Source organism: Drosophila takahashii, chromosome 2L, assembly GCF_030179915.1.
Source record: "Drosophila takahashii strain IR98-3 E-12201 chromosome 2L, DtakHiC1v2, whole genome shotgun sequence".
NCBI classification, from domain to species: Eukaryota; Metazoa; Arthropoda; class Insecta; order Diptera; family Drosophilidae; genus Drosophila; species Drosophila takahashii.
The window spans coordinates 19,379,937-19,405,697 of record NC_091678.1 but is presented as its reverse complement, the minus strand read 5'-3'; the positions used below and the strand labels follow the sequence as shown (position 1 = coordinate 19,405,697).

The window sequence follows — 25,761 nt, the reverse complement described above, 5'->3', positions numbered from 1 at the left end:
CACCCAGCGATGTCACCTTGAATTTAAGGAGTCGACCAGTCGATGCAGTGCGTATTCGGCGGAGGGGATAATGAGGGTCTTCCCCACCGACTCTCTCGCCCTCAGATTCAGATGGCTCCAACTAGTTGGGACTTCGTCGGTGGTTCGCCATGTGTTGCCGAGCAGCTCTTTCTTACTGCAAAGCAGTGCGGAAATAATTCACTTTATAAGTGGAAGATCCATAGAAAATATTTTCAGTGTGCCAAGATGTGCAATCATTTTTTGAGTGCTACGAACGATACGAAAATAAATTGCATGATATAGTTTTTAGACTTTGGAGAAAAAATATTTAATAATTGCCAAAAATGGGACTATGTAGAGCAAAAGTTTTGCAATGAAAGAAAAAAGTACCTGTTTTTTATCAAATATATTTAAATTTACTAAACATTTCATTTTTTCAGTGTTACTTTTTGTATACAGAGAGGAAAATGTATGTACAATTGTTCTTGAATTGAGAACATTCGTTCTTAAAAGCAAAGTTTTCTGTGTAAGCACGAGAACACTCGTTCTTGAAAACCGTGTAAGCACTAACAATTTGAAAACAAAACGGTGAGAAGGGTAATGTTAAATTGAGTTTTATAACAACCTTTTGATACATTTTAGACGACTGATTTTACTAATTATTTACTTATTGTGATTAACGATGTTAATACCGCCAATTTTACTTGATTTAGCACATTCAACAAACATTATTTTAAAAATGTTCCTTCTTCTTTTAAGAACATTTTCAACTCAAATTCATTCTCTCTGTGTAACCCTTTATATTTTCTCGGGTGTTTGTTGTATTCAATGGCAGTTTCCACGAGTGTTGTGCCCCGTATGAAATCCGCTGTCACAATATTGGCATAAGTGCCCCATTCTCTCCAGTACAGCAGTGATATCTCATGGTTTACGTCATCAGCCATTTTTCGGAGTCCATTTTTCGGGTTTCTTAAAAAGTCCACTCCAATGTTCCAGGCAACGCCAAATATGTATTTTTCGTTACCACCGTATTCTTTTCGGGTTAACTCCGCATTAACGCACACCGGGCTAGTTCTGTAAAAGTAAAAGTGGTTGAAGTAATACCTTATCAGGTATCTAATCAGATGAACTCACCTATTTGACTTAACTATTTTACATAATTTAGCCAGTCTGTGGGAGTAAAAACCAATTAATTAATATTATATAATGATGAATATAAATATATTTATATATGTATGAACTCACACTTTTAGGTATTCTTGTGTTTCGTTCAAGTATTTCCTGAGGCTATCCCACGTGTCCTTGTTTCCCCAAAAGTGTTCCACGGGATCAAATAGAACTTCTGGAAACTCTGCCAGCATAGCGTTATTATTGTATGTTAGGATGATGTTCTGCTTATTGTCCCAAATTTCCTGCAACGATGCCCCCCACATCAGCGAAGGACTAACTATGAGATCCTTGAACTGTTCTCGAAAATAGTTAATCAACTGGCGTCGAACTTCATGCCTCGCGGGAAAACCTAAAGACACCGGATTAAAATTTCTTTTTAGCTGTGTTCTTAAAGTGTTTTGAAAATATTTACCATACTCCTCTTTAAATCTAAATATGACAATCTCGTTGGTCTCGCGCACAAAGTCCCGCACCTGATCGATAACTTCCTGCAGAGGACGCATTCGGGCGATTCCGTGGTAGGTGTAAAACTGGTTCGTGTAGCCCACTCGTATGTCAAGGTAACGCACTCCATGCATCAACTGCCCCCTGATGTCCTCATCTTGGGTCACAGAGTACTTTGTCTCCACATTTTCATTGCTGAGTGAAAAGTTGGGGATATATGCGCCGGAGTCGTGGGTTCCGGGAATAAAGAGATCTCGCAGGGTCACATCCCCTATTTCGGACTTCAGATCGTTCATCCAGCGAGGAAATGCTTTGAGGCAAGTTTTGGCCAAGATATTACCCTGGAAATCAATGTAGCTGGCCCAAAATCCGTAGCAGGTGGTTTCAATTGTCACTGTCCTGGACAGAAGATAATCATAGCGAAGTTGAGTGGTTTGCCAGTGGGTAGAGTGTTGTGGACTCAGTAGAATGGTGGCCTCGACCTCGGTGGCACCTCCATTGGCCACCCAAGATTCCTCATCCTGACTTTTCTCAAAGCTGAGGGCATCCTGCTTTGTTACGAGAATTTTATCACCATTATTCGCGGGAGCATTGGCCCAAGAGACCTCTAGAAATCTCTGCTGAGCACCAATGGTCAGCCAAATTTTGGGACTGGTAGAATTCACAAAGGACTCGTTCCGCGCCTCCGTTAAGGAGATGAAGAGAACAGCCACCACAAATATTAAACCTTTTCCCGTCATTTTTATTCTTATGTGTTTACTGATACTGCGGACATTGTGAACTGATACCCAAACCATAAATGTGGTGGACCATGATGATTTTGTAATGCTTAGAGGTCTTAAAAACTACTGATTAAAGTTTATATTAAGCCAGAATCTGACATTAATGCTTAGGTTATCATCTGTTAAATTCAGAATGTTTTGGTTTTTGTTTTTGGGGTTTAAATAATGGAATACTCTTATTAAGGGGGGGGGGGGGGGGATATGGAGGATATACACCCCCTTTGGGTGAAAAATGAAAAAGGAAATAAGGTATTCAAAAGGTATGCAACATAAAATTTGTTCTGAGATCTACTTCAAAACCAAATCCTAAATCTGCGAGTTACATAAAAACATAAAGAAAGCTTAACATTCTGAACCCGGAATGTATTTTCTTATTTTATTACCATTTTAAACGAAAAGCGATCTAAGCCTGCATTATCATCACTAGAGGAATTTCCAAGTCCAATAACCCGCCCACTCAAGGTCGCAAAGCGCCGGTCACAAAACAGTGAAATCGGAAAGTCAACCACCCCGGCGACTGGGCCACAACGTCATAATCACGAGAACAGTGAGAACAGAGGCAAAAGTAACACACAAATGCCAGCGGCACGCCACGAAAATATGTGGGGAATTCGAAATTTGTGAGAATCGCGCTGCATGAAATTTCACTCAGCTGCCCGAACAGGCAAGCAGCGCAAAAAGCAGACGGCTTCGTTATGTTAGGAATGCCATTGGCCCGTGGAACGCTCGACCAGGGTTGTAGCGCGGCCGTCAGCTGGGCGGCCACCTGTCGCGCCTCGATCCCAGCCGGTGGTCTGACAACCCTGATCGCGACTCTACTCGAAATATGCGGTCGGGAATGCGGCCCCGAAATTCCAACATACCGATTAGCGGAAGCGGGATGGCGCGAGAAGCGTTACCAGAGCTGCCGCTCGGAACATTTTGGGACCACAAAATGTTACCAACATACAACCGAAAATTTTTACCAGGCCTCCAGAAACGGGGAGGCGTACGTCTTTGCAGTTCGAGTGCAAATCCACCCCCCACACAAGTCAATCGCACACTCTCTGCGGCGCATAAAATGACTACAAAATGTTACCATACACTCGAAAAACCGCCCAGGCGCCCAGGAAATGCAAATGCATTGCCGAGGGACCGACTGTGTGTGTGTTTATAAATTCAAGACAGTTTATGCCATCAATTTTATAACTCACACCCCCAGCCGGGGGCGTCGAGTCAATAAATTCTCGTCGGCCGCATACGTATTTTATAGTCGCACATTGCAGATCTGACATAATAACTAAGAGGCGCGCAGAATGCGTAGCAGCTGGGCTCTTTGCTCTTGACTCTTTGCTGTTAGCGCCATTCCAAGAGGCCTTTTGTTTGGTTGGCTTTCGGTTTTGGGGTTTGTACTGCTTGCCTCTGTAATTACGAGTATCCGAGTATCTACAGCTCTTTTCTCGCTCTTCGGGGCGTTGCTGGAATTCTATAAAATCGAATTTTTAACGTTCAAATGTTAACAGAGCCGCAGGACAGGCCAAGTGGGTGCAATCCGAAACGCAAATGTCATCTCCTATTGATTTCCGTCATGTTAATGCTGTAAGCCTGCTGCTAGTTAACAGGCGCCCACCCCATGAATTGGCATTATTAGGATTGCCAAAATCATAGAAAGACGATTAATGTCGAGAGACGGAGATGGCGATGGTCGACTGTCAGTTGTCGCCTGTCTGCAACGGGAGCAAGCGAGATGGCGGAGGAGAAAGATGGTGCTCGGTGGGAAATGGGATGGAAGCTCGAAAAAGAACTTGAAACTTGGAGGTAAAATTACAATCCAACTCATTTAATTTATTAACAGGGACCGTGATCATTATAAGCGATATTCAAATAACTCAGAAATAAACATTATTTATGATTTTTATAAATATGTATCAGGAATAATCATTATTTATTAGTTTTATAAATATTTATCAGGAATAATCATTACATGTAAGCGAAAAAAATATCGCTCACAAATAATGGTCATTGCGTATTCCATTTTGTATCAATTGGTGTATTCCATTTGGTTTTCCGACTATTATAAGTGACTGATTTTTGGGTTCAAAAAATCAAAAATAATGATTATTTTCGGTCCCTGACATAAATATATTATCTTTGTTTATAATATTACATTAATTTATATTAAGAACTTCTTACTTAAAATTTACACAATCAACTTATTAACTAGTAATAATACATGTACCATAATTAAACCAAAATCAAATATTGCTTCCCACTTAGAACAATTCTATGATTTAAATTCGCAACTGGGGTTCAAGGTGCTCGCCGAACGAGTGTGGGAGCGAGACGACCGTAGAGTGCCGCCCATTCAGTGGGCAATTTAAACTCGTGTGGATTTCAGTGCGAGAAACGCAGCGACAATAATGGCCGAACGACCCACTCGACGGCGCTGAGCGCCTGTTCGCAAACGATTAAATTCAGTTTAATCATCCACTAAACAGCTACGATACCGTTTCGTTCGTTATTATTATTATTACATGCAACAAGTCGGGCGGGCACACACAATAAGAGGAATGTCGAAAACGACACACCAGAAAAGTCCGGACGCCGAAGAAGCAAACGAATCGAATCGCTCCGAGGCGACAGCACTTGAATTCAATGCGCAAATTGGATTATCCGGAGTATCGAAGGGGGATAGTACCCGTAGTACTCATCCCACATACGATACTTCCCATTCAGATGCTGAATGCACACATCTGTCCATCTCTCTAATCCCGCACTCTCTACGCTCGTCTCGCTCGCACCTGCGTGTAGCGCTTCTAACAGCGTTTCTATTGAGTTTCCATTGGAAATCTAATCGCTCGCTAGCCAAGCGGCATGCTGCTAAATCTGCTGGAGACCTAGTAAAAATGTTTGTTGTTTCTTAAAGAGCAAGAAGAAGCCCCACTTTGCGCCACTCGCTCGCACCATTTTGTGGTCTGTGTGTGACTATATGGGGATATGGTGCTCGTATTCCCATCCCCCATTCCCCGTGGAGCGGGAACAACTGCAACATTGTTGCCATGCTCCTCGCTCCGGAATCCGGATTCGGATTCGATGGGCCCACCACTCCCACTCGGCCAGCCAATCACGCTTTCAACGGCCGCGTTTAAATGTTGTAAACAGTTGCTGGCGCCTCTGTTCACCTGGTACCGTGTGGAACATTCGCTGAATTGAAACGCCGCTTTTCGTTTTCGGATTGGTTGGATTGTGCAAGCAACAAAGAAGCACAACTTCTTCAACCTCGCCGGTGGTTGGACTGGCCGGCTGGACTGCCACCTATTGAAATCGCCGTTGCCGCCGCTTTTAGTCGATGCTTTCAGTTTCTGTTCCCGATTACCGAGTGTGCGCTCTATCAAGCAGTCCAACGAAGGTATTTTCGATTGGAAAAAGAGGCCTTTGGGACTGCCCTAATTGCACCAGAATGAGGGGAAAAAGTAGGCCCCAAGCCAGGCTCAACGACACATGATTTTATTAGCCTTAAAATGGAAATGTTTTAAATTAAAAAGGTAAAATTATAAATATAAAAAACTATACAAAAATTTGAAATGTGAAGGAACGCCTGTTCTCAAAGAATATAACGACTACACCCAAAAAAATCGATACGGAACAAAGATCGATTTTACATTATTTAAGATCAATTTTAGTTTTAATAAAATTTGACCTGGTCGAAAAGAGTATTTCATGTAAAAACGATATGGGATTTGCCTGACCTGACCTGAAATTTACATGGCCATATTGCTTTTACGGGAACTTGCTTTTTTTGTGTGTAAGTATGAAAAAAAAAATTCTTCAAAGTTATAATTTCTATAAATATAAATTTTTAGAGAAAAACTGATAATGTCGTTTAGTAAAACGCACCCCATAAATCGATCTTTAAAAATCATATCCATTATACACCACTATTTAAACCTAACCAAGTTAAATAAATAAGTAACTATTCCTCCTATTCCTATTTAAAAGATACTCGACATTCATTTTCAATGCCAACTTTTTTTGGTTTGTATTTTTTGGAACTCTTTCAGTTCATTGCGCCTTAGAACTAATTAACTAAATACATTTTCCAGCATAATTTCACATCGTTAATCCGTTAGTAGTCCCATTAGTTTTGCACACTCAGAGCCAAGGTATCGCCGCTGACACTGGCCACACTCTCCTGGCCGCCAGAGGATGCGGATGTGGCCTGCTTCTCGCGGATGCCCAGCCAAGGCAGGCGGCGCTCCAGCTCCAGCCGATACTTGGGATGGCTGGTGGCATAGACCCAGGGATCCAGGCAGGACACCGATTTGCAGGCCAGACACGGTAGCATCGAGACGAAGGGTGTGATGAGCTGCTGCTCGCCAAAGCATCCGATGAGGGCCACCACGGAGTAAGGGGTCCAGGCCAGGATGAACAGCATGTAGATTATAAGGGCCGCCTTGGCAATCCTCAGTTCCACACTCATGCTATCCGCATTTGCATTGGCCGAAAGCGACTTCACGTTCATCTTTTTGGCCTGCTCCGCCAGCATCTTCTCGTGAACGCGGACGTGGGTGAAGAGCTTGTAGTAGGACACCAGGATCATGGTCATCGGAATCACATAGGACCACACGAAGATCGTTCGCACAAACAGCCGGTTATCGTCCGTGTTGGTCAGGTAATCAAAAGAGCAGGTGGTGAGGAAGCCCTCTTTAAAATAAATCAGAAAAATATTAATATTAAGATAGTAATATTGTTATTTCTACACCCAAAAAAAATTGATATTTAACGTAGATCGATTTTACATTATATGTATAAGTTCAATTTTAAATTGATATGCGGCCAGGTAAATTTGAACTGTTCGAAAAATGTGTATTTCATGTAAAAACGACCTGAACTTTACATGACCATATCGATTTTACGTGAACCCGCTTTTTTTTGTACACAGAGAAAAAAACGGAACAATATGGAACTGATATTGTTTCATATCAATTTTTCCATAACAAAATGGTATGTTTTCATATCAATATGGTACAAAATCATATGTTTGGAAATATCATTTTGATATGAAAACAGATGGGACCAAAATTGATATGAAAAAATACCCGATGGATGATTATTTTTGGTCTTTTTTTTTCTCTGTGTAGGTATTTCATAAACCAAGTACTCACCCGGTTGATAACGTCCCCAGATCTGAAACAATGGCAGCACCGAAAACGGAGTGGCCCACAACCAGGTGAAGATTATCAGCAGAACAATTTGTCCATAGCTCAAGCGTCCGTCAATTGGGTTTGAAATGGTCTTGTACCGATCAAAAGCAATGAAGGCATTCGTTATAGAAGCCCCCATACCGGAGATCCCTCCATTCAAAGCGTATATATCGCAGCCCAGATCTCCACCCACTATATATCCAACGGTGGCGTTGATCAGGTAATGTGGCATATTGGTGCACATGAAGAGATCGAAAATGGCCAGGTTGAGAATCAACAGGTTCGAGGGAGTTCGCAGGGACTTCGATCTACAACAAGATAGGGTTTAAACGAATCAACTTTGTTAGTTTTTTAGGGCTCCAAACTTACGTAGAGAAAATCCAGATGACCAAACCATTTCCGAAAAGATTCGAAAGCATGAGGACGACAAAGGCAATGTAAAATCCAGCATGATAATAGATGGGTGCTTCTCTGAATCCCCTCCAATGGGAATGCACCAGGTGCTGGTACTCCACCGGATATCCATGTCCCATGGGGAAAACGCCTCCATCTCCTGCGCTGTCATTCACATAGGCCTGCGGCCCACTTGGGCCGTTGAGGTGCATTCTGCTTGATCCGCTCCGAACTTAGTTCCCTTTGGAGCCCAACATGCTGGCCCTTGACTTGTGTCACCTATGGCCTGGGACAAGTGCCGCCAAAATGCTTTTATAGCTGGCCAAAGAATCTAATTAAGGCGGATTAAGAGGTGCAAACTTGGCCTTGTGGGGCGTGTGCATACCTCTGGAGGATAATCCCAACGTCTTAGCCGCAACTTAAGACATTTTTGAGGTGCTCAAATTACGAATGTATTCGTCAGCGGAATTCATTTTTCAGTCTGCACACAGAGAAAAACACTGTTAATTTTCATTGTTTTTAAAAAAAGGTTATTCTTATTGTTCCTTGAAGTCGTGAAGTGAATTGTTTTTACATACACGTATTTTGAATGCAGTTGTACTTCCTAGTCACGAAAGGAGCATTTCAAAATAAATTTTTTTTAAGTTCTTTTTTGAAGGATATGTCCGTTGGGAACAAACTCTAGAAAGCGGAACACTTGAAGTGCCTTTTCTTAAATAGGGAGTTTAATTGTTTGGGAAAACAAAACTTTTATTTATTGTGTAAATCGCCAAATTAAGTTTATAACTATTAAACAAAAGATATACAGTGAGTCACATTAATATTCGGTTTTTTTTTTTTGTCAACTTCAGACGTGAATAAAAAGTTTGAAACTAATAAAACAAAAAATCAAATAATGCAGAAATAAAGATTTTTTTATTACCTTTTCATAGATATATATATGTTATTACTTTTTTTTTAATTTAACTGAGAAACATGCATAAACGAAAGAAATGCCGAATATTGGGGCCACATTAATATTCGGTTTTCCCTTTTTGTACTAAAAATCAAAAAAATTATTTAGGAAATAAATTAAATTTGACATTTGAAATGCTAGCCATTATTGTCTATGGTATCGTTTAAATATTTTGGCATACTTAAAAATTTTTTTTTTGCCTATTCTGGGCCAGTTTTTCCAACCTAAAAAAAGGATGTACGGGATAATGTCAAAAAAGTTTGCAAAGGTACAACAAATTCTCGATTTTTTTTTTTTAATTTATGGTTAAACCCCTAGCCTTTAACTAGAAATCAGTTTCAGCGCAATCCATTCATCACACCAAAAAAAGTGGATGGGTACAAAACAGAGTCGCTCAGAAGAAGCGTTTTGCTGCTTGATTCCATACAAAACTTAAGGAAAAATGAATTTTCGAGCGACTCTGCTTTTGTACCCATCCATTTTTTTTGGTGTGATGAATGGATTGCGCTGAAACTGATTTCTAGTTAAAGGCTAGGGGTTTAACCATAAATTAAAAAAAAAAAATCGAGAATTTGTTGTACCTTTGCAAACTTTTTTGACATTATCCCGTACATCCTTTTTTTAGGTTGGAAAAACTGGCCCAGAATAGGCAAAAAAAAAATTTTAAAGTATGCCAAAATATTTAAACGATACCATAGACAATAATGGCTAGCATTTCAAATGTCAAATTTAGTTTATTTCCTAAATAATTTTTTTGATTTTTAGTACAAAAAGGGAAAACCGAATATTAATGTGGCCCCAATATTCGGCATTTCTTTCGTTTATGCATGTTTCTCAGTTAAATTTTAAAAAAAGTAATAACATATATATATCTATGAAAAGGTAATAAAATAAGCTTTATTTCTGCATTATTTGATTTTTTGTTTTATTAGTTTCAAACTTTTTATTCACGTTTGAAGTTGACAAAAAAAAAAAACCGAATATTAATGTGACTCACTGTACATAGTTTCATAACTTCTAAACGGGATTGTCTTTCAACAATTACAATTTGCAATGACAACTATTTTAATTTTCTCAATTTATTTATTTCTATTATTAAATCATTTAATTTGTTCATATTTCCTATAACAATATTTCTATACCTTTTCTGCAATATTTGTTCTTTGTATTTATGCTGTAGGCATTTCCATTAACCATCGACACGGATTCATATTTGAGGGTAAAAATCGCAACGTCTCTCAATTTCACATGCGATTCGAATGGCTCATTTTACTGCACGACAAGCAGGCGGGAACAGAGCAAATTCGAAATGTAACGTCTCTTTCTGGTGCTTGCAGCGACAAATGCGGGTGCGAGCGAACACTTGCACGACATTTTCCGACATCGGGGTACCGGAGCCCAGAAATGGCCAGCAAGCCGATTTCGGCATTCGCCTCGAGCAGCGACATTCACATTAATCTCCGTTTCCGCGGGTTTTCGACGGCTTCGACCTGTTTCTTTCAGACGCAAAAATGCGCACCGGCGCCCAGCACGAGAAGACGGCCGTCAGACAGGGACGGCACGATGGTGCGCAAACCACCCCGAAACAGAGTACTGCTGTCCCGCTCTGGCGACCGGAAAGAGAGCTTCCTGCTCGCACATTCTGCGCACCTGGTTGGTTCGGCGCTGTCATTTCACAATGACCCACCTTCACGACTGACAGCGACGGCAAAAAACGCGTCGCGACGCGTCGCTTCGCCTCGCGCGATTTCTGCCGTTTCCGTTTCTGGTCTTGCGGCTTGTGTACCTTGTCTGTGGTGTGCGGTGTTTGCACGGTGTTTTATTATATCAACAACAAAAAACAAAAACAGCAACATTTTCATTAGGCGGCCAGAAAATATCGTACACATAACGACAAGAACACAACATCGCCGGCAGAAACAACATGGCAACTCGAAAAACCCACGGGTAAACAGGCAACAAAAACAAGGAGCAACAACACTTGATTCGCTCCGCCTTTGTTGCGAGGCGGAATTCGTGTTCATTGTGAAAGAGTGTGTGTGCCTGTACCGCTCAAGTATCAAAAATCGCGCGGAAATAGGCGGTATTTCGAGCACCCTAACATTCTTTATTGAAGGTTTGTTAAGTTATTACGAAAAGGTGTGGAAATAAAGTTATTTTTTATACAGCTTAAATTAGAAGAGAAAATTGGCTACAAACATATTATGACAGAAACTAAACGTGATTAAGGGCTAGTACTCAACCCAACAAAAAGTCGTCCAAAACAAAAAATTCGTATGAAACCAAAATTTTTTGACGTTTTTCTTCATATGAAGTTTTTTGTTTTGGACGACTTTTTGTTGGGTTGAGTACTAGCCCTAAACTGACAATTACCATTATAAATAAAAGGTAAGGTAAAAGGTTAGTACTCCTATTAATCATCATGAATCAAATACGAAAATACTTGAAGAAATGTTTTCAATTGGGAAGGCAAAAATAAGGACTGTGATTGTCGAATGATGATCAAATTCTGGTAAGTTTTTTAATGAAGTTTATTTTCTTATTTTATTTATTAATTTTAAAACTCGATCAAATTACCTAATAATCATTATCATCAATAGACCCCAAATGTGTAGCGCACCGCGCGAGCGAGACGTCTGCTGACACACATACGCGATCTCGTTCTGGCCTTCTCATTCTCGTTCGCACTCGCATTCTCGTTCTCGTTTAGCCTCGCCCGCTAATATTAACCTTCGGCTGGTTGAGCTCTCGCCTTGACCGTAATTTCGGGGCCGTTCCCATTGCCAAGTGAAGGACGCACCTTGAAACTCAAGGATTTTGCGAATTTTGCGAAATTTCGCAAACTTTTTCGGCAATCAGTAGGTCAAAGCGAATTTTTGCGAACTGCTTGATGGGAATGGGGAGGGGGGTTGGGTTGTGTCGATGACATAAGCAGCTCGTCGTGTATAATCTCCAAGTGGCATTGAGATGCGACGAAACAAGTTTCTTTTCGGGGCAGCGGGGGTTAAAGGGGGGTTGATAGGCGGAAATATTCACTCGATGCGTGGCGGCGGGTTAAATGAACTCTCGCCGGATTTTCCTCAACGCTGTATTTCGGGTGGCCCGGCCACCAGCTAAACACTTTTGGGCGCCTCATAGCACAGGTTTTGATTTGAGCTTTTTTGGAAGCTAAGGTTAAGGTTATTCGCTAATTGCCGACGAAATAACTAACCACAGTCAACCAACCACCCAAGTGGGTGTGGCTGTGGCGGTCGGTGGTGCAATGGTTCAGTTTCATTTTCAGTTTCAGTTCACTTCGATGGTTGATTGGTACATTGGCAAGTGTCAACGCCTCGCTTGTCCGTCCCGGCACTCGATAGTGCGGTCAGTCAGGCCCCAAAATCCAGTTTCGGTAACAGGGGCGCACGATCGCAGAACAAGTGGACGACGCCCCGGCATTGGCGTCATCGCTGTCGGCGGCGCAAATCAAATCCACTCGATGTTCCCCAAGTTCCCATTTGTGCTCGGCCAGGGCGTGGTCTCCCAGTCGACTGGCCAGTGGCTCCCTTTGAATGGATGGGTGGGGGGTTATTCTCCAGGGGTTTGGATCCCCGTTCAGTTGACTCAACTTGGCACTCGTCCAAAAAGGCCAGGCATGAAGTAATTTAGAGCGTCGCCGGTGTCATGGCCACTTTAACTGGCCCTTTGTTTGGAGCGTATTTGGTTCAAGGCTGTTCTCAAGGCTCACAGGCCATAAGCTGCTGAAGTTCAAGGTAAGATGGAGGTTATCTTGGTGAGATATTGATGTTTAGATCATTTTTGGTGGTGAATTTTTAGTAATAAAAATGGTTAGAAATTACTATTACAATTTTATTCCGCTTAACTAAAGATATCTTATTTTATAATTAACTAAACGAGTAAAAATATACAATATTAATAGGGGGAATTATTTTCAGATTTTTCTGCTAAAAGAGGTAATATGTACATCGTAAACCTAATTATTTAACAAAACTAACAGTTACTATTTAATTACTATAAGTTTTACGTTGAATTACCGCTTTTAACAATAGAAAAATCTTAAAATAATTTAATTATTCTATATTTTATTCCTAACTAAACGAGTAAACAAATGAAATATTAATTAAGGGAATTATTTCCAGATATTTCTGTTGCTAAAAGAGGTTATTAATTATTTAACCAAACTACCAGTTACTTTTTATTTTTTTGCCCACCTAATGTGCGCCTGTTAAGCAGCTCCCGAATGGAGCAGTAGGGTTGCTGGCCGTAAAAAAAAGCCAAGGCAAACATCAAAAGCTGGCCACTGGTCAACTGGCCGTCGAAGCAGAATCGCCGGCGGACTCTTGGAGCAGCGCCAGCAGTCGACACACAAACTGGTTTCCGCTCCCCCCAAAAAACAGCCATTCCCCCTTTTCAGATGCTTCTTCTTTTGCCTTGAAGCCACTCACACAGGCAAGGCAAATAAATAGTTGGCTCTTTTTTTTTTTCTTGTTTTTTTCGTTGAGATGTGCAGGCAATGCTGCTTGCCTGTTAAGATTCATGTGGGAAAACGTTGAACGCCCACAATAATGGACGCTTTTAGTCCGCTTCTTTGCCTTTTGGCTGTTAGTTAATCGGCGGTGTTAGGCGATAGTTTTCGATTTTGGCGCTTAATGGCAGAGGCGAATGCTGTATATTTTGCTGCGGGCCCAGTAGAAATTTGTGCAATAAGCAAAATGACGGGCACAAAACAAAATGTCCGGCCGGAGTGGGCGCCCGCAACTTCCGCCGATGGCGCTCTACATGGTTTGCTTTTGCTCCACCGCCGCCATCATGCAGTTTCTAGGCCCGCGCCATCTTATCGCGAATACCGAATACCGAATAGCCCCCCATATACCATAGTTTATAGTCTATGCCATAACATACCATACCAGTCGTAGAACAGCCGGCGAACAAGCGCGTTTGGGGGCAATTTTCTGTTTTCTGTTGGCCTGTGATGTGAGCAAACAAAATGACTGCTCAAAATTGAGCAAAATGTTCGAGCGATTGCGATTGCAGGGGCGACGAGACACAGCGACTGTTTGCATTAGAAATTGCGCTTCAAACAAACAATGTTTTTCGTGTTTCGTTTCTTTTTCTCCGCTTACAGGGGAGAAGAGAGCGAGACGGCTAGAGGGGCGGGTGTGTGCGCAGGGCTCGCATTTGTGGGCGTGTAGCATTGGGTTTTTCTTGCCTTTCATGCCGCGGGGTTATATGTGTGGCGCCCTCTGTTAGCCACCCATTGAACCAGAGTCACTTTGATTTGATTGCCCTTCTTAAACTAAACAAAAAAAGGGAAAATAACTCTAGAGCGAAAGAGAGAGCAGCAGAATTGTTTGCTCAACTTAAAGAGTTTCGCAGTAATCACTAGTTTTAGCCTTAAACTGCCGCAATTTGTCAGCTTTGGCAATTTCTTTGCTCACACAAACACGCGCACACACCGGCGACCAGTCACATTGAAAACCCCTGCCATTGCGACACTATCGTCGTCTCGCTCGCACTCGAGCGAACACCGCTCTGCTTGAATTCCCAGTCATTTCGACATCCTTCTCGTTCTGCGAGCCTGGTGAAAAAGAGGGAATTCACTTTTGGCGGGGTTCTCGTTTTTCCAATTTTGTCCAATCGGCCTTTGTGGGCGCTGCTCTGTCGGAATTACCGCTCCGCCCGTCCAACGAGTCCGGGGCAGCGATTGCTGATAAGGCGGGCAAGTTGATAAGGCGTCGGCTTTTAGGGGAGTAGTTAGTAATTTGCGTTAAATGGGCAGCAACGGCAAAGGCAACGGCATCAGCGGCAGCAAATTAATTCGCACGGTAGGCGTGGTTGCGGGCCTCCGCCCACATAGCACGTGCCGATGCTTTCGGAACAAAAGTTCCAATTCCGATTGCCTGCGCTGCGCTGCGATTCACAGCGATTCACAGTCACAACGAAATTCGACAACGGCGACAAGCGATTCGCTCCACTCGACGGCCTGGGGAACGAAATCGCCCCACACACACGCGATCTGGCAGGTGGGGACGTGCACCGGCCCGTGGTGGTGGCGGACTTTTTCAGACACGTTCGGTTTTCGGTTCGGTTTCCACCAGGCGAACAGGAAAATCAGTTGGCCTGCTGGCTCATCGCACAAACCGGCCGTCGCTCGCTGAAAAACATCAGCTGCCGCCTACAGTGGGGTGGATTATAGTACATTTTGATCAAAATTCAAAGTGCTTACGGGTGGGCCGAATGGGTACGATAAGCAGCTCATATGTGTATAATGTATGTATGTATATATACCATTTTGTAATTTTATTTGTTTATTGTCTTGCTTATCTTTCAATACTTAGCCCTGCGAACAGGCGATATTCTCAAGTACTTTTTGCCCTTCCTATTGGTAAATATATGGGGGTTCCAAGGTGCCGAATTCGTACCAGATCTTATGTTTTTACAATGTAGGGGAGAGTGGGGGAATTTCGTCACAGGGGCAATTTCGTCACCTGCAATATCTCGGAATCCATAAGTCGTAAAAATATATAATTTTTTTGTTTTAGTCCTTCAAGACGGCCAGACACAACCAATGCATTTGTTTTGCACAGAAGGCCAAGATAATTAAGCTATAATATTAAATGTGTTTTAACAGTTCAAAAGCTACATTTAGTTCTCGACGAAATTTTTTCTGTATGCCACAATTCAAAAGGAATAAGATACACGTTTTTTTATATAATACACAGTGGTATAATGTGCATTTCTGCGTCAGTGATTTTTAACTTCGCGCCTAATTTCGGAAGAAAAATAATTATTTCTAAAAAAGTACTGTCTGAGGAAATTTCGCCACCCTACGCTAAGGGTAAGGTCGCACCTATTTTAAATACATATTTTTATATTTGACGAGCTGGCTAACGAACAGACTACCAGCAGCAGCAACAAATATAGGACGTCAACAAAAATGGTACGCTTGATCAGTGTAGCATATTTACAGGCGTTAAACTCCCAACATTTTTCAGGTGACGAAATTGCCCCGGTGGTGTGGTGATTTTACCCCCCTGTGTGGCGAGATTTCCCCAGTATATTGGTTTTACATTTTATTTTTTTATAAATCACCAAGGTAATTAAAAAAATAGGGGAATGTCACAGTTTAAAGCTTGGTGCTAACCGCATTCAACAATAAAAATAGAAATATGATAACGTGTCTCAAGATGGTCAAAAAATAGCTTTGAAAAATTGCTGACGAAATTCCCCCACTCTCCCCTATATTAATGTAAAATTTACATCAATATAAATTCTACTCTCATGAAGATTTGAAATTTCTGCTATTCCAACAATTGTCCAATATTGTAATTGATAAACATTTTTTAGATACAATACCTTTAATTAAGATTTAAGTTAACAATTTTTTAATGAACAAATGAATAAGTCTGGACTTTAAGCTAGAGTATACATTCAGTGCTTACAAAGTTAATTGCCCTGTTTATGTACATAAATGTGTACTTACATTCCTACCATTAAAAACGTTTTTCTAAAACCATAATCATAATATGATGAACGCGGGTAAAGGGTATTACCTTTGTACCCAGGGGCTTTCATTGGGGGAACCTAAAAACGATCTTATTAGATCTGTTGTGGGGCCACATCTTGTTTTCATACTCTTTCGATAGCTTCCTTTGCTATTGTCAAATGTTTTAAACTCAGTTTGTAATATATCTACTTATTTAATTGTATTTAAAAAATATGTATTTATGAAGTTGGAATCAACATAGATATCCATCCAAATAGGGTGAAACTATTTGGTTAAATAAGCTTATTATGATAAAGTTTATTTCATTCAGTAAAGGGTGTAGAAAAGTCGTTTTCATTTCGAGTGTCCCAGTGTATTTGGGATTTTTTGGCTGCTCGCACTGCGGTCACACTGTCCCAACCAGGTGAAAGCGACTTCGGAATTATCGCGCGACAGGGCGATAAGTCCAACGACTGATTAGTTAACCAGCGGCGATCGTCGAGGTGAAAGTTCACAAGCAGCTCCAAGATGTCAGCAAAGGCAGTCAAGTCCGGCAAGCCAGGCGCCGCCAAGGAGCCATCGGCGGTCACGAAGCTCTACCTGTTCGCCTACAACGCCGGCCAGGTGGTGGGATGGAGCTACATCCTCTGGCAGCTGGTCAACTACTACTTGCTGCAGGGACCCGAGTTCCGGGCGCAGGTAACGCTGTGGGAGTACACGCGGCTGGCCGTGATCATCTTCCAGAACGCCGCCTTCGTGGAGATCCTCAATGCTTCGTTCGGACTGGTCAAGTCGAATCCCGTGGTCACTGGCTTCCAGGTGTTCAGCCGCATGATGGTCGTCGTGGGAGTGGTGATGGCCACGCCCACGGGCAAGGTATCGCCCGGTCTGCCCATCGCCCTGCTGGCCTGGGCCATCACCGAGATCATCCGGTATGGTTACTACGCTTTGAATATCGTCAAGGTGGTTCCGCACTTTGTGGTCTTCCTGCGCTACACCACCTTCATTGTCCTGTATCCCATTGGGGTCACCGGGGAGCTGCTGTGCTTCTGGTGGGCCCAGAGCTACGCCCGCGAGAACAGCGTGTGGAGCGTGGTGATGCCGAACAAGTGGAATGCGACCTTCTCCTACTTCGGTTTCCTGTGGATCGTCATGCTGGGCTATATACCCATCTTCCCGCAGCTGTATCTGCACATGTTCGCCCAGCGCCGCAAGATCCTCGGCGGCGGCGGCGGAGGAGCAGCCAAAAAGAAGGCCAACTGAACCTTGACCAGCGGCGAATGCAAATTATTATTGCATCATTTGCATATCTTTAACCGTCGCTTTTCGCTTTTTTTCGGGGTCTCTCTTTTGCCTCACCTCTTGCACAAGCATTTTCGTTCGGACTAAGCTTAGTTTTAAGTGGTTTTGTGTACAAATAAACCTAGATACTCTTCCAACTAATTTATTTTTTCGCTTCGCTTTCGAAGTGTGTGGTGTAACAGTAACGGCTTACATATTAGTTTTATTTAATGCTGCGACCACTGGATGGTCTTGAGGTCGATGCCCTCCTGGACCATCTCCCACAGCGGCGACATCTCGCGCAGACGCTCCACATGCTTGATGCACTTGTCTGCCGTGTAGTCCACCTCCTCGACGGTGGTGAAGCGACCGATGCCGAAGCGTATGGAGCTGTGGGCCAGATCCTCATCCGTGCCAATGGCACGCAGCACATAGGAGGGCTCCAGGGAGGCGGAGGTGCAGGCGGAACCGCTGCTCAGGGCCACATCCTTCAGCGCCATCAGCAGGGATTCGCCCTCTACATAAGCGAATGACAAGTTCAGGCAGCCATTGTAAGTGGCTATGGGATCACCATTCCGGATGACATGCGGCAAGGCACTCGAAATCCTGTCCAGCAGGCGATTGGACAGGAAGTCCACCCACTTCTTGTCGTAGTCCATCTCGCGGAGGGCCAGTTCCGCGGCAGCTCCCAATCCCACGGCCAGCGGAGCAGGAACAGTTCCACTCCTCAAGCCACGCTCCTGACCACCTCCACTCTGGATGGGCTCCAGGCGAACCCTGGGCCTGCGTCGCACATAGAGGGCGCCCACACCCTTCGGCCCGTAGATTTTATGCCCCGATATGGACATCAGGTCAATGTTCATGGCGTTCACGTCCAGCGGAACCTTGCCCACCGCCTGGGCGGCATCCGTGTGGAAGAATACTTTGCGGGAACGGCACAGCTTGCCGATCTCATCGACGGGCTGCTTCACGCCGATCTCGTTGTTCACCGTCATAATGGAGACCAACGACGTTTCCGGCGTTATGGTCTCCTCCAGCTGCTGCAGGTCAATCAATCCGTTGGCCAGCACCGGCAGGTAGGTGACTTTAAACCCCTCGTTTTCCAGCGCCCGGCAAGAGTCCAGAACGCACTTGTGCTCCGTCTGGGTGGTGATCACATGGCGCTTCTTGGTGCCATAGAACCGGGCCACCCCCTTTACGGATATATTATTCGATTCGGTGGCGCCGGATGTGAACACGATCTCCTTGGGATCGGCGCCAATCAAGGTGGCCACCTGCTCGCGAGCCTTCTCCACCGCCTGTTCCGTTTCCCAGCCGTAGGCGTGGGTGCGCGAGTGGGGATTCCCGTAGTAGTTCGTCAGGTAGGGCAGCATGGCGTCCAGCACACGTGGATCCATAGGCGTTGTGGCCTGGGCATCCAGGTATAGGGGTCTTCCCTCGGTCTGTTCATTCTTTATGTTGAATCGGACTTGTCTCTCCCGGAATTCTGTTGGGATTTTCAGAATCTTTATGGATTATCTTTGGATGTCTTTGGGAGAACCGCTTACCTTTGGATGTAGCTGCCGGTTTGGGGGCTGTTTTGGGGGAGGTGGCCTCGTGCCTGACCACCGTGGTCACTGCATTTGTGGCCCGGGAGCGCAGCACCTGCGCCTGGATTCGTCCCAACACCTTTTGCATTGTGATGGAATCCTTATAATTCTGGTGTTAAAATTCGTTATCAAAGCGGATTTCACAATCGGTAGGACCGCGCTGGGGCGAGTGGAATATACCGGAGGACTCGAAAATATACTTAAAAAATACCATACTTTCGGGGATCGTTTATGCGGAAAAAGAAATCATGGATTTATTATTTAAAAAGCTATATTATCACTAATTTTGATAAAGTGACTTTATATTCCTTCTTTTTTGGCATGCCATTTCAATTTTCGGTTAATTTTATGTGGTTTAGTTCGTGAATTGCCATATTTCGCATAAACTAATGTAGATATCACGTATTTCCTGGCATAAACACAGTATGTGTTTTCATGTGGACTTTAAAATACATAATACTAACTTTTGGTATTTTAACAGCAAATTTTGTTTGTTGTCTTTGAAGCTGATAGTACTAATTTCATATCCCCAATTTTATTAGGCATTTTTTAAAAGATATATAAATCTATTCCAAGATGGTTGTGTGCCGGTTCTTCCAGCAAGGTTCTTGCCGCTATGGGACAAAATGCCACAACGAACACTTCGATGTCAAGTGAGTAAATGAAGATTGAACCACCACATAGTATCATAAAACCTCTTGATCTTCAGGCAATACCTCAAAGCCGACATGGAATCGAGCTTGAATGGCAAGATGTGGCCCTTCTCCGCCTACGGACCCTTCAAGGACAAGGCCAATTTCCCCAACTTCATCGAGGATCAATCCTTCGAGGAGGTCCGCTTTCTGTGCTACGAGGCCAAGCGACAGAACCAATTCGAACAATTCGGCCAGCAGTTCAATCGCGAGGTCATGGAGGCCACCAACAAGATGAAGACCATGCTGCAGATGTCGCCGCAGATTCTAGAGATTATGATCAAGATACACGAGACGCCCGAAGGCGGAACTGTGTCGGCTGCCCCGCAGCAGCCCAATAATCCCTTTGCTGCAGCTGCTCCGGCGGCCAATCAATCAGCGTCCATTTTTGCCAAGCCCACTTTGAGTGCGGGAAACATCTTCGGTAATGCCACGAATCAAGTCAACAACGCCGGCAGTATTTTTGGTGGTAGCATGGCGAATGCGAATCCGGGCAACAGCATTTTTGGCGGAGGAGCTGTGGGAGGAGGAGCAACAAGTGTCTTTGGGCAGCCACAGCAACCGCAACAACAACAGCCTGCCGCTCAAGCCTTCCAAGGAGGCAACATTTTCGGCCAGGCACCAGTTCAGCCAGTGAATCCCAATCCTTTCGGTGGCTTCCAACAGCAGCAGCAACCTCAACCGGCGGGTATCTTTGGCCAGGCAGCTAACTCAAATATGGGTGGAATCTTTGGCCAGGCGGCACAGCAGCAGCAACCTCCTTCCGGATTATTTGCTCAGGCAGCAGCCACCGGTTTTCCAAACCAACAGCAACAAATGCAACAGCAACAGATGCAACAGCAGCAACAACAGCAACAGCAGCAGCAACAGTTGCAAATGCAACAGCAGCAACAACAGATGATGCAGCAACAGCAACAGCAACTGTTGCAACAGCAGCAGCAAGCCCAGATGGCCAGCGAAGTCCAATCCTCGGTTTACAGTCGCATGGAAGATCTCAACGAACAGGAAATCGAAGCCTTCAAGGCGGAACAGTTTATGCAAGGTGCCTTGCCCTTTAAGCCACCACCACGGGAACTTTGCTGAGCCAAAAACTAGCGTATAATGTATATAATTCTACATAGAGCTGATATTAATTAAGTACAACTAATAAACTAATGCATCATCATGTTGAGTCGTTCCATGTTGATGGAGTAGACGGCATGGGAGCCGATCAGGTTGCGATCGCGGAAGGCCAGCTGGCAGTCCTTGAGGGTGATCACTGTGCGCTCGCTGGGCAGGCTGTAAATAGAATAAATCGAACAGTTAAAAAGAGATATCTAAACCTTATGGTGGGAATAAAGAGCAGGGACCCTAACTGTTATATGTTTTATTTTATAAATAGTATTTTAAGGGCCGTTTTCATGCCCGTTTGTTAAACTTAAGGTAGGGTTAAAACCTTGTAATTGTATGGGAAATCAGAGTTTTTACCTTTCTTTAAATTTAACAGACAGACGAGAAAACGGCCATAACAGTTATTTTCTGATTTGTAAAGTAAAACTCAAAGAATAACGGTTATTTTTTTGAGTTTTACAATAAAAGTTGACACAACAGTTATTCGTCGTGATTAAGAATAAAACTTAAAATTGATTTATGGTGATTTTGTGGGTAAAATAAATTTTTAAAAATAGTTATACAACATGCGCTGTTGCCTTCTTTAAAAGATTTTTAGTAAGTTATCTGCAACACGGTTAGCATGTTTTTCTTAATTATTATTATTTTTTTAATGCAAAGGAAATAACTATTATACATAAAAATCAAAAAATTAAAATCATTACGGATTTGTAAACTACAATGGCTAATAAAAATAGTGGTGTATTTAAAAAAATTTTAGGACTTTTTTAAGTTGTAAGAAAAATTTGCAATATTATATTTTTTTCGGTCCCTGATAAAGAGCAATCCTTACACTTCTTCGCAGGCTGACAAAAAGGTCACATCGTCGTTCTGTCGCCGCATAAAGTTGGCCGTATTCAGCTCCTTGTCCAGCTCCAGCGGCGTGTCGTCCACTTTCTGCCGGGTGACGGTGTTGCGCAGCGATGGATCCCTTAGCGGAGCACCCACATCGTAGTAGAAGTTTCCCTCGCCGCTGGTCTTGTAATGCTTACGCTTCTTGATGATCGCAGACAGCAGATCCTTGAGCAGCACCTGCACGGCCATGGCCACGTACTCGGCGACGTTGTCATCCACGGACACGAGTCCGATTTCCCAGGCGCCAATCAGAAAGCGTCCCATTATGAAGCCCGCATCGGGCAGGAAGAGCTCCTGGGCGCAGTAGCGCTGTGACTGCAGCTGCTGCTGCTGCTCCGAGGCTCCACTGATGGCGGGCGGTGGCCGGATGACCTGCATATTGTCCTCGGCCACAAAGTCCAGGACCTCGCAGAGTTCAAAGTTCAGACGCTCGGCGAAGGTGCGAGAGCTTCGCTTGCGCCGCTTGCTCCGGTTGCCGCCACCACTGCTGCTGTTTTGCACAGCCGGCGGATTGTCCACCGGAGAGAAGGCATCGATCTTGTTGAGCAGCGCCAGCAGGAACTGGTTGTGCAGATGCAGTTTGTCCGGCGAGAGGATCTTTCGCGACTCCGCATCGAACTCCTCCTTGGTCCAGCGGCTGCGGAACCAGTTCTTCATGTTGGCCCGGTAGCGCTCCCAGTTGTCGCCCAGGGCCACCACTAGCGCCTCCTTGGTGGCCAGCACTCGGTCGGTCAGCATTTTACGGCCAATCAATCGTGGATAAACAGAAAATTACAGGATTTTGCAATGAAAACAAATTTTAGCAGCTGTTCAGAGTGACCGTTTAGCTAAGTGCTTGAAATACCAAAACCGGTTCAAGTTAAATTAGTCATAATTAATTGTATATGGGCACTTCCAAAAAAAAGTCCACCAAGCCAAAAACCTTGAAACTTGAATAAAACATATTTCCACATGATTTTGCCCCGATATTAGTTTCTAATTAGTTGGATACTGAGCTTAACTACAAATTTGGAGTATAGCTTGATTATTTTTATGACAAACCCCACCAATATACGCAAAAATCAGTTTTTGGCTATTTTTTTGTTATTTTTTGGACCTGTCTTCTGTTGTAAATTTATCCTATAGGAATGCTAATATGTGACATTTTTCTGTACTGAATGCTTCATTCACATGCTAAACTATAAAGTTAAAAGCAAAACATCCAGCAATTGAGAGATAGAGGTAAAGAAATCCGCTTTACAAAACAGTCGGAAAAAATGTCCCGAGCGACATGTCCCGAGCGAATGTGGTTGAAACTGCATAAAAAAAAAACGGCAAAGAATTTTTGAGTAAAACCAAAAGCATTTCACAGCGACATGTTTGAACAACATTCTAAAAAAATCGCATTCAAATATTTCATCAGAATTTGCTAATTTCTGGTGTTGTATGAACTTCCCCGAAATCCACTTCTATTTTTGTCCCGAGCGAATACGGCAGTTTTTTACCGATATCTTAAAAACTAAAAGTGGTACAAAATTAAGATTTTTACCAAAAATAGAGCTTGGGAAGAGTGAAAAGAAAAGCCCATAATTAAAATTAGAATCCAATGTTTTACAATTTTTTTTCAACTTTAAAGGTGTGCAAATGTCCCGAGCGACATTTTGGAAGTGCCCATATGTAGGGTATTCCTACAAATTAACGGTATTAGAATATGAAATTATATAAAAAATTTTCTTACTTAAATATTTGCAAAGAACTTTTTGAATGTAATTATGGTGATGTGGAATAAATAAAGAATTGTCATGTTTTTGCATGAATTTATAGTTGCATTCAGTAGATCTACATAAATATTTAAAAATTTGAAGACATTTTACATTTTTTTTTTTAATTTTAAGATCTTTACCGAATCTTAAAATAAAATTTTTTAATTAAAAAATAAAGTGGTTGTCCAATTCTAACCTCCAATAAAAAAACCTTGAAAACGTGTAATCGAGTATTCGGTACTGTATTTTTGAATGCACCATTGTTAGATGAATTTTAAATTTTAAAAACAAAACATATAGTGTTTATCGGTTAATCAAAAAACTCGTCGTCAGGATCAACTTGGTTCATAGCTATTGTTTCCATTGTTGTTGCCACCGGCACGATTTGTCTATCCCTATTATAGCAGAGTTGCCCCACAAAAAATAAGTTCGCCAAGAAAGAAATAAAAAAGAAAATACAGAATAAGAGAGTCCAAGGACTGGCGGAATCCAATGTGTCATCATCAAATATTTTCATATTAATCATAATTTGCACACCAGCTACTCTGAGAATCGTATAAACTTCCCGTGCTCTTTTCTTGATTTCACTATCATTATTAAATAAATTTCCCACTAAGTTCAAGCTTCGAAGATTAAAAACGTCCTGTATACCAAATTCTGGTAAGTTTTTCATTCTATTGTACGCCAAGTCCAAATGGGTAAGCCTTGTCCATGGCAATAAAGAATTATTGTGTAGGTGCTCCAGAAGATTTCCCGAAAGGTTCAAGTACATAAGATTGGGCAGCAACAAGAGCTCACTTGAATTGACACTCGCTGCAGTAAAGTTATCTATGAGGTTTTCGGAAAGGTCCAGGCCTTGAAGTCTCCACATGCCTTTAAGAACTCCTTGGATATCAGAAGTCGTCAATGAATTGTTATTTAGATCTAGCTCGATTATAGAGCTCTTGTCAGCAAATTTTATATTGATTAGCTGGTTGGACCTCGCTTGGAGTTTTATAACACTGCCCTTAATATCCAGATACTTCAAACCGATCTTGTCCAGGATTATGGTATGAGCACTTGGCAGTGTGAGATTCTGCAGAGGTCCAGCGTTGTTCAGGTCCAAAAGAAGTAGATTCCTTAGAGATCCCAGAACCGTTGGCGGTATTCTCGTCAAGGGATTCCTATTGAGTAGCAGCATCTGAAGCTTACGGTTTCCAGCAAATGTGTTTTCCTGAAGGTTCATAATCTTATTTCCACTGAGGTCAAGGTGCAGTAGCTCGGGTAGATCATGGAATACACCCTGGGGCAAAAACTCAATACCATTTCCCGGCAAAGCTAGCAACCAGAGCTGCGGTATACCTTTGAAGGATTCATTGGTTACTTTAGTTATGAAGTTCCCTCCCAACTGAAGGATTTTCATATTGGGCCACCTGGCAAAGTGTTTATCGTGCAGCAACAAAAGATTCCCACGTCGGATCTCAAGGGCAGTTAGCTGTGGTACTGGAACCAGATAGTCCATGCTAAAAGTTTCGATGTCGCAGTAATCCAATTTCAGTGTATGCAGATTGGGCATGTGGTTTAGTTTTTTCAGGTCCAAGCAGGACTCCATGTGCAATTCTAACATTTCTGAATAGTTAGTGTTTCCTTGTATTATATCGGGTGACACAAAGGCATGGACACTCAACAGCAGCAATAGGTATGACAAATACATTATACAATTATTACAGTCACTATTACAATTATTAAAAAGCAGCTTGATGAGATTATATTTTTTCTATCTCTTTACCGTTTTAAATTTGTACCGCATAGAGATGGAAGAAATCAGCTTTACAACACGAATTGATTTTGAAAAGCTTTTCTTACCGATTTTTATACCCTTGTAGAGGGTATTATAGTTTCAGTCAGATGTTTGCAACGCAGTGAAGGAGACGTTTCCGACCACATAAAGTATATATATTCTTGATCAGCACCAATAGCCGAGTCTATCTAACTGCACCGAGTGAGCATTACTTTATCTGCAAGGGTATATAAGCTTCGGCTGGCCGAAGGGAGCTTCCT

The 25,761-nt window shown here is 42.8% G+C and overlaps 7 protein-coding genes across 7 annotated transcripts; 2 read left to right on the top strand and 5 right to left on the bottom strand.

Annotated features, from left to right (window-relative positions):
* Window positions 1–12: 12 nt before the first annotated feature.
* Window positions 13–2,354, bottom strand: LOC108067422 (uncharacterized). Its single transcript, XM_017156430.2, has 5 exons — window positions 1,583–2,354; window positions 1,246–1,519; window positions 1,135–1,170; window positions 796–1,074; window positions 13–175 (listed from the first exon to the last, which is right to left on the bottom strand). The coding sequence occupies exons 1-5, from the start codon at window positions 2,352–2,354 to the stop codon at window positions 13–15; spliced, it is 1,524 nt and encodes a 507-aa protein (XP_017011919.2).
* A 4,030-nt stretch (window positions 2,355–6,384) lies between these two features.
* On the bottom strand, window positions 6,385–8,275 carry Rh5 (Rhodopsin 5). The gene is made up of 3 exons (XM_017156500.3): window positions 7,949–8,275; window positions 7,541–7,887; window positions 6,385–7,079 (listed from the first exon to the last, which is right to left on the bottom strand). Exons 1-3 carry the CDS (start codon window positions 8,182–8,184, stop codon window positions 6,514–6,516), a joined length of 1,149 nt encoding a protein of 382 aa, XP_017011989.1. The 5' UTR covers window positions 8,185–8,275; the 3' UTR covers window positions 6,385–6,513.
* An 8,533-nt stretch (window positions 8,276–16,808) lies between these two features.
* Hacd1 (3-hydroxyacyl-CoA dehydratase 1) lies at window positions 16,809–17,856 on the top strand. Its single transcript, XM_017156524.3, has one exon. It carries the CDS (start codon window positions 16,942–16,944, stop codon window positions 17,674–17,676), a length of 735 nt encoding a protein of 244 aa, XP_017012013.2. The 5' UTR covers window positions 16,809–16,941; the 3' UTR covers window positions 17,677–17,856.
* Window positions 17,832–19,452, bottom strand: Nfs1 (Nfs1 cysteine desulfurase). Its single transcript, XM_017156523.3, has 2 exons — window positions 19,242–19,452; window positions 17,832–19,180 (listed from the first exon to the last, which is right to left on the bottom strand). Exons 1-2 carry the CDS (start codon window positions 19,369–19,371, stop codon window positions 17,922–17,924), a joined length of 1,389 nt encoding a protein of 462 aa, XP_017012012.2. The 5' UTR covers window positions 19,372–19,452; the 3' UTR covers window positions 17,832–17,921.
* Window positions 19,453–19,779: 327 nt separating this feature from the next.
* On the top strand, window positions 19,780–21,140 carry LOC108067495 (uncharacterized). Its single transcript, XM_017156533.3, has 2 exons — window positions 19,780–19,936; window positions 19,993–21,140. The coding sequence occupies exons 1-2, from the start codon at window positions 19,860–19,862 to the stop codon at window positions 21,056–21,058; spliced, it is 1,143 nt and encodes a 380-aa protein (XP_017012022.2). The 5' UTR covers window positions 19,780–19,859; the 3' UTR covers window positions 21,059–21,140.
* On the bottom strand, window positions 21,051–22,818 carry LOC108067496 (transcriptional adapter 1-like). Its single transcript, XM_017156534.3, has 2 exons — window positions 21,918–22,818; window positions 21,051–21,253 (listed from the first exon to the last, which is right to left on the bottom strand). Exons 1-2 carry the CDS (start codon window positions 22,715–22,717, stop codon window positions 21,127–21,129), a joined length of 927 nt encoding a protein of 308 aa, XP_017012023.2. The 5' UTR covers window positions 22,718–22,818; the 3' UTR covers window positions 21,051–21,126.
* Window positions 22,819–23,942: 1,124 nt separating this feature from the next.
* LOC108067502 (toll-like receptor 6) lies at window positions 23,943–25,476 on the bottom strand. The gene has a single exon (XM_017156540.3). It carries the CDS (start codon window positions 25,412–25,414, stop codon window positions 24,032–24,034), a length of 1,383 nt encoding a protein of 460 aa, XP_017012029.2. The 5' UTR covers window positions 25,415–25,476; the 3' UTR covers window positions 23,943–24,031.
* Between the last annotated feature and the right edge of the window lie 285 nt (window positions 25,477–25,761).

What these genes read in the sequence shown, in the direction of transcription:
- LOC108067502 (XM_017156540.3), bottom strand. Translation starts at nt 25,414, where the DNA reads ATGTATTTGTCATACCTATTGCTGCTGTTGAGTGTCCATGCCTTTGTG.
- LOC108067495 (XM_017156533.3), top strand. Translation starts at nt 19,860, where the DNA reads ATGGTTGTGTGCCGGTTCTTCCAGCAAGGTTCTTGCCGCTATGGGACA. An exon ending in AACGAACACTTCGATGTCAA is followed by an intron (nt 19,937 to 19,992) that starts GTGAGTAAATGA and finishes CTTGATCTTCAG; the next exon opens with GCAATACCTCAAAGCCGACA.
- LOC108067496 (XM_017156534.3), bottom strand. Translation starts at nt 22,717, where the DNA reads ATGCTGACCGACCGAGTGCTGGCCACCAAGGAGGCGCTAGTGGTGGCC. An exon ending in TTGTCAGCCTGCGAAGAAGT is followed by an intron (nt 21,254 to 21,917) that starts GTAAGGATTGCT and finishes TTCTATTTACAG; the next exon opens with CCTGCCCAGCGAGCGCACAG.
- Hacd1 (XM_017156524.3), top strand. Translation starts at nt 16,942, where the DNA reads ATGTCAGCAAAGGCAGTCAAGTCCGGCAAGCCAGGCGCCGCCAAGGAG.
- LOC108067422 (XM_017156430.2), bottom strand. Translation starts at nt 2,354, where the DNA reads ATGACGGGAAAAGGTTTAATATTTGTGGTGGCTGTTCTCTTCATCTCC. An exon ending in TAGATTTAAAGAGGAGTATG is followed by an intron (nt 1,520 to 1,582) that starts GTAAATATTTTC and finishes CGGTGTCTTTAG; the next exon opens with GTTTTCCCGCGAGGCATGAA. An exon ending in CACCCGAGAAAATATAAAGG is followed by an intron (nt 176 to 795) that starts GTTACACAGAGA and finishes ACTGCTTTGCAG; the next exon opens with TAAGAAAGAGCTGCTCGGCA.
- Rh5 (XM_017156500.3), bottom strand. Translation starts at nt 8,184, where the DNA reads ATGCACCTCAACGGCCCAAGTGGGCCGCAGGCCTATGTGAATGACAGC. An exon ending in GTCATCTGGATTTTCTCTAC is followed by an intron (nt 7,888 to 7,948) that starts GTAAGTTTGGAG and finishes ATCTTGTTGTAG; the next exon opens with ATCGAAGTCCCTGCGAACTC. An exon ending in CTGGGGACGTTATCAACCGG is followed by an intron (nt 7,080 to 7,540) that starts GTGAGTACTTGG and finishes TTTATTTTAAAG; the next exon opens with AGGGCTTCCTCACCACCTGC.
- Nfs1 (XM_017156523.3), bottom strand. Translation starts at nt 19,371, where the DNA reads ATGCAAAAGGTGTTGGGACGAATCCAGGCGCAGGTGCTGCGCTCCCGG. An exon ending in ACCGGCAGCTACATCCAAAG is followed by an intron (nt 19,181 to 19,241) that starts GTAAGCGGTTCT and finishes AAATCCCAACAG; the next exon opens with AATTCCGGGAGAGACAAGTC.